Source organism: Cyclospora cayetanensis, unplaced genomic scaffold, assembly GCF_002999335.1.
Source record: "Cyclospora cayetanensis isolate NF1_C8 unplaced genomic scaffold, CcayRef3 CcayRef3_contig_26, whole genome shotgun sequence".
In the NCBI taxonomy this organism is placed as follows: Eukaryota; Apicomplexa; class Conoidasida; order Eucoccidiorida; family Eimeriidae; genus Cyclospora; species Cyclospora cayetanensis.
The window spans coordinates 231,854-237,172 of record NW_020312214.1 but is presented as its reverse complement, the minus strand read 5'-3'; the positions used below and the strand labels follow the sequence as shown (position 1 = coordinate 237,172).

General features: G+C 49.6%; 2 protein-coding genes across 2 annotated transcripts; both read left to right on the top strand.

The window, feature by feature from the left end:
- Positions 1-470: 470 nt before the first annotated feature.
- Positions 471-2,097, top strand: LOC34621298 (uncharacterized oxidoreductase YtbE). Its single transcript, XM_026338452.1, has 6 exons — positions 471-696; positions 829-966; positions 1,119-1,210; positions 1,366-1,455; positions 1,624-1,755; positions 1,879-2,097. Exons 1-6 carry the CDS (start codon positions 471-473, stop codon positions 2,095-2,097), a joined length of 897 nt encoding a protein of 298 aa, XP_026194237.1.
- A 1,927-nt stretch (positions 2,098-4,024) lies between these two features.
- On the top strand, positions 4,025-5,319 carry LOC113147545. The gene is made up of 4 exons (XM_026338441.1): positions 4,025-4,302; positions 4,437-4,644; positions 4,901-5,075; positions 5,144-5,319. Exons 1-4 carry the CDS (start codon positions 4,025-4,027, stop codon positions 5,317-5,319), a joined length of 837 nt encoding a protein of 278 aa, XP_026194226.1.

The window sequence follows — 5,319 nt, the reverse complement described above, 5'->3', positions numbered from 1 at the left end:
ATAGTGGAAATACTGACACGTATGTGTGTGAGACCAATCTACCTGACTCTGGCTGCCACACAACAAGTAATCCAGCTAGGTGCACTCTATTTAGCATTTAGAAGAAATCTGAACAATTGGCTAGTTTAATTCAATCATTTGCTGACATTATTGTGTGGGGCGGGGCCCGTATAGTGCCAGCGACTTTGGCATAGAACTTCCCTCAGAAGGTATCAAACACCGTAACCATGAACAAAAGTTTGGTGAACGAAAGAGTACTGAAACTTTTCTTTGGATCAAGACTTTTGGCAGCATATCCCAAACGCTCACAAGTATATAGCAAACTGCACTCTCATCCCAGTCCGACTTCGCGATTGCTCCCCCTCGCTGCTTTGGGCTTTCCCATTTAGAGCAGTTCCACACCAATTTGACCTTCGCTATTTTGAGTCATTACTATGCCTTCCTGTGGCTCAATATGGTGTGTGCAGACCATGGCCGCCCCGGGTCTAGCTGGCACGGATTTGCTGGCGTCCGCGAAGTGCCACACACTCCACAATGGAGTCAGCATGCCCCTCCTTGGCCTGGGTACTTGGCGATTGCATGGTAACAAGCTGCGAGGCGGCGTTTTTGGGGCGCTACAAGAACAATACGGCCTCATAGACACCGCCTCAGTATATGAAAATGAAGCAGAGATCCGCGAACTCCTCAAGGAAGCAGGTCCGTTTCCTCTACAGGGTGATTTTCTTCGGTTTCTTTCCCTCGGTATCCAGGTAACTGCCACCTTCTCGGGCGTTCAGTAATGAATGACCGAACGTATGGAGTTCAGGGGGCTGTGTGGTCGCACTGCAGGCAATCCAAGGGTTTTTCTGACATCCAAATTACAGCCGAAGGATGCTCAGGGGACTGAGGCGGTCCTGCGAGCGTTTGATGGAACAATACAACGCCTGGGTGTCGACCAGTTGGATCTTTACCTCATTCACTGGCCAGGTAAATAAAGCAACGTTAGGACAACCTTCAGGCAATCCATATCCCACTCATTCTATCTTTACCCTAGACACGGGTCCAATGATCCCGTTCGCTGTCGCCTTTTATGGTCTATTGTTCGCTCGTCAGTGTTTTGGCGTGTGGGCTGTGGACAGGCAGCAGCGGTGTGGACACCAGCGACCCAGAGAACCGTCGGCGGCGAATTGAAAGTTGGCGAGCATTGGAGCAGCTCTACGAACAGAAAAAGGCAAGACCAAATCCATTTCGTCCATTTTCATGATTCGCCGTGTGCAGAACTATTGCGCACATGTAGTCCAACTGTCATTGACTGTTTTTTTACTGCTGTGCGGCCGGTTGGGGCTGATGACTCCATGGCTTAGGAAACCGATCATTGCGTTTCAGGTCCGGGCTATTGGCGTTTCGAACTTTATGGTGACACACCTTGAAAATCTCATGGAGGACGGAGCGAAGATTATGCCTATGGTCAACCAGGCAGGTCTCAACGAGACCTGTGAAACGGCAGGGACTAGGGGTTTTTAGCACAACTACAAATGGAGGGAGATGATTGCACAGTGCAGTGTTGCTACCACTCTATTAGACTTCGATATTTCGAGTCCACAGATGATCAGGCAGAGCATGGTGCTGTATTGGTGTCTGCAGATCGAATGGCATCCTATGTGTTGGGTTCCCGAACTTATTCCCTTCGCCAAAAAGCACAACATTACCCTACAAGCGTATTCCTCCCTGGGCTCGGGCGAAAATCGACTTCTAGAGCACCCCGTAGTCAAGGAGGTACCGAACTCTTTATCGATATATCGAGTCGCGATTCCAAACCGCCACAACCTGTCTATAACTTCAAGTGCACAAGAGTGCACTCTTGTGTCTTTCCATCCCTGCTGTTGTGGGGCGCTGCAGATCGCTAAGGAAATTCAGCAGCCCCCCAGTGTGGTGCTCCTACGATGGGCCTTGCAGCAGGGGTTATTGGTTATCCCATGCAGCACTTCTCAAGAGCATTTAAGAGAAAACGCAAGGATATTCGACGTGCAGCTTTCTGATGACCAGATGAACAAGCTCAGCTCCATCCATGAGGAGGGACAGCACCGCTTTTGCTGGAATCCACACAAAATCGCCTGATATGTAAAGCCGCATCACTATGGAGCAGTAGCTGCTTCTTGGTTTGATCATGCCTGCACCAATTTGTACTGATGCGCCGCAGTTTGTTCTTGGGCTTGGTTTGACAAGATGCCGAGGTCATCCTTCCCAGATGAAATACTGATTCTTTGCTGCTCTTGTTCGCAGCTTTCTGGCCTAGTGGAGCAGCAGCCTCAAGATTTGCTGGGACCCCTCTGCTCTCTCTCATCGTGCTTACAGTTTGTCCAATTGTTAAAGAACCTCTATTTTCTTTTCAGGATAATGCGGGCATTGCGTGCTCATTTTCTGTAAACTGTGCGAGCATACTGCTCCGGCTACAACTCTGCATCACGTTAGAAAAAGCCAACGAAACAACTGGTGAAATGACTTTGGTACTAGTGAGGCTGAAGCGATGTTCAGGAATTGGAATGCCAGTCATAAAGGGAAAAGCGCCAAAGTTTTCATGCAGAACTTTTAACAGCCCGGGAATATCTCAAAGGGTGAATACAAAATGTTCTGTCGCGCATGCGCACCGGACAGCGCAAGGAAAATACCGGGCGCGGCATTATAGATGCGGCTTTACATGCATGTTTCCCATTCAGCTAAATACAACTCACGGAGAAGTGGCTGCTACTTGCACGTGGCCAACATTTTCTTACGGCGAAAGTGCGCGGACATTCATCTTGATATAGTTTTGTATTGCAATAGGTAGGCTGTGATTTCTGAATTTGTTTTATGCACTGGGTCCTCAAAGGCTTGCCTGTTCTATGTGGCGACCATTACCATAGCACCGTAAGGATTGGAATAGCGGAGCACGCGAAGGTGTGAAAAGGCAGAAGGGACTCACTAGGTGAGCCAGTACGATAAAAATGGTATTCTAGGCTCTCCTTTCCTGAGTATTGTTAAATGGATGCATGTAGGTGGCTTAGTGTAGAAGAACGTCATTTAGTCTCTCGCGATACGCGGAGTACGGTCTATGACGTTGGAGCCTCAATTCGAAAAGTATCCCGTCGGATTGTCCTCCTCTACAGATGATTCACTTAAGACAGTGGAATTGCTTGATGGAATATCGGGGTGAAAATTCACGAGCCGACCAGAGTTGATGGATTGTTTCGATAATTGCACGACGGGCAGAAACGGAAATCTGTTGCGGATTTCTCCATAGACAAAGCAAGCACGTAGTTCAAAGAAGTTTTTAGTGAAAAGCTCACCTTTTGGCACTGCTGACCTTCAAGGTATCTGTAAAAGATAACTTGTGACATGCCGGCCACTGGAGCCATTGAGCAGCCTGTCACCGCTGGCTGCTGCTCGAAGTGTCAAGGGACTGTGACTTGACGTTCATCGCTCCGTTGGATTGCCCTAATTGCCCCAATTGAGACTCGCAAAATGTAGTCTTGTCCATTCGGTCTTCCAGCCGTGTAATCTTTTTGATGTCCTGGCCACAGCTGGTCTTTCGCCGCAGCGACCACCCGCCCGATTGTCCACGTTCCCTACTCATTTGAGCAGAGTGCCTTTAAATATTGCCAAGCTTATGCTTCAGGCTATCCAATAATGCGTCTTACTCGCATCCCAGCTCCAAGAAGCAGCTGTCCCACTGCAGGGTGCTGTGGATCATGAGAATAACTCGTTAGAACCGTAGTTGTGCTCCGCAGTTGCTTGTCTCGTTCTTGTCACTTGAAGCGCAATTTTATTCCTGGCTTGCTTATCACTGCGTTTCTGAGCACCGAAACTGTGGGCATGTCATAGGACATGGCGGTTTTGCCCCTTTGGGAATACTGCTGTGGAGAAAACAACGAGCCGCCTTCGTTGCGTGGCGCGACCTTGGTGGGCGCCAGTCATCTTGCGTGGGCTTGTAATCTCGCCGTTCTCTGCAAACCGATTTTGTGAGCCCCTTTACCCCGGGCTGTCCGCATCTTCCCTCCAGGGAGAAATGTCTGTGTGGCGTTCGTGTTGTGGGAGCTTTTGGGGCAGCAGCTCTTCTTCTGACGTGGGCAGTCAGAGCACTGTGGGCTCTAAGTCGTCTACATCTAGTGAGTCGTGGAAAGAAGAGGCCATAGATGGCGTAGACTCCCCGGACCAGGACTTCCAGCCCCACAGCGAAGCAAGTGCTGACCTACTTGCGAAGAAGTGGATAACTCACGTCCAAAAGAGAGCGGCCAAGGTTTGGGAGAGGGACCAGGTTCTTGATATGCTCCGCACAATAGCTCAGTAAGGAGCAACACGTAACATTTTGAGGCCCTCCTTGTACATCGTTGCTGCCCCATACTACAGTACGCAGATTGCATTTTCTCTCTCAATTAGGCTTGATGACTAAGGTATGGGCTTCTGGCTGCTTGCTTCAGGAGTGTGAGCTACTCCGACGATCCAATCCTGGGTGATCCTTCTCCTGGCGCCCCTTGTGTGCAGTGGCACGGGGACCTCTCGATGGAACAGGGGTTGCCAGTCATTCATGTCCGCAAGACCGGCCAAGAGAATGTTGTACCCAGCTATGTGTGCAAGCTCTTCACATTTCTCTTCGCCGACGATGAGTCTCTCAAGTTGCTAAAAGAGGTGGGAAGAAACACGAACGAGAGAGGAAATGGTGTATACAGATTACTCGCAGAGTAGGGGCTGCTGCCGTATACAGAGACTATCGGAAATCGCAAAACTTAGGACTATATGCATTCATGCTTGTACATTCAATCAGAAGTCTATTATTTGGATCCTTTATTTTGTGTGATAAGTCATTCCTCCCGCTTTTTCTTGCAGCACACAAGCAGGTGCTTAGAGCGTTGTCACTCGACTGCACTGTGTTTCTGCCATGCAGACGGCTGCGGGTACAGTCAGCATGAACTGCGGCAACTCGAAGTGCGTACGCTTATCACACTTCGTTGGATATACATCACAGTGGGCCTTAAAGTACCAGCCAAAGGCAAAGGCGCCAGCTAAGGCCTCAGCCAAAGCCCGCGGAGCTGCGGCAAAGGGCAATCCCCGGCCCAAGGGTAAGTAGGTCGAGCGTCAGAGCTGGCTTCTTTAAGGGATTTTATGTTTCCGAAACCATCATGAGAAGTCGGAAGAGGCTGGCTTTTAGGCTCTTGGACAAGCGAGTCCAACGCATCTCAGAGGACCGCCACTCGGGAATGCGTGAGGGCTGTTATATATAGTTTCAGGAACATGAGTGCTAGAATTGTTTGGCGACCCATGGATACGATTCCAAAAACTACGCTACGCGGTGCATTGCTGTAG

Bases quoted from the DNA above. Each gene is read 5' to 3' on its own strand.
- LOC34621298 (XM_026338452.1), top strand. From the start codon at position 471: ATGGCCGCCCCGGGTCTAGCTGGCACGGATTTGCTGGCGTCCGCGAAG. The intron at 967-1,118 runs GTAAATAAAGCA...GGCTGTGGACAG, and splicing joins TTACCTCATTCACTGGCCAG to GCAGCAGCGGTGTGGACACC. The intron at 1,211-1,365 runs GCAAGACCAAAT...ATTGCGTTTCAG, and splicing joins AGCTCTACGAACAGAAAAAG to GTCCGGGCTATTGGCGTTTC.
- LOC113147545 (XM_026338441.1), top strand. From the start codon at position 4,025: ATGTCTGTGTGGCGTTCGTGTTGTGGGAGCTTTTGGGGCAGCAGCTCT. The intron at 4,645-4,900 runs GTGGGAAGAAAC...TCTGCCATGCAG, and splicing joins CTCTCAAGTTGCTAAAAGAG to ACGGCTGCGGGTACAGTCAG. The intron at 5,076-5,143 runs GTAAGTAGGTCG...CATCATGAGAAG, and splicing joins GGGCAATCCCCGGCCCAAGG to TCGGAAGAGGCTGGCTTTTA.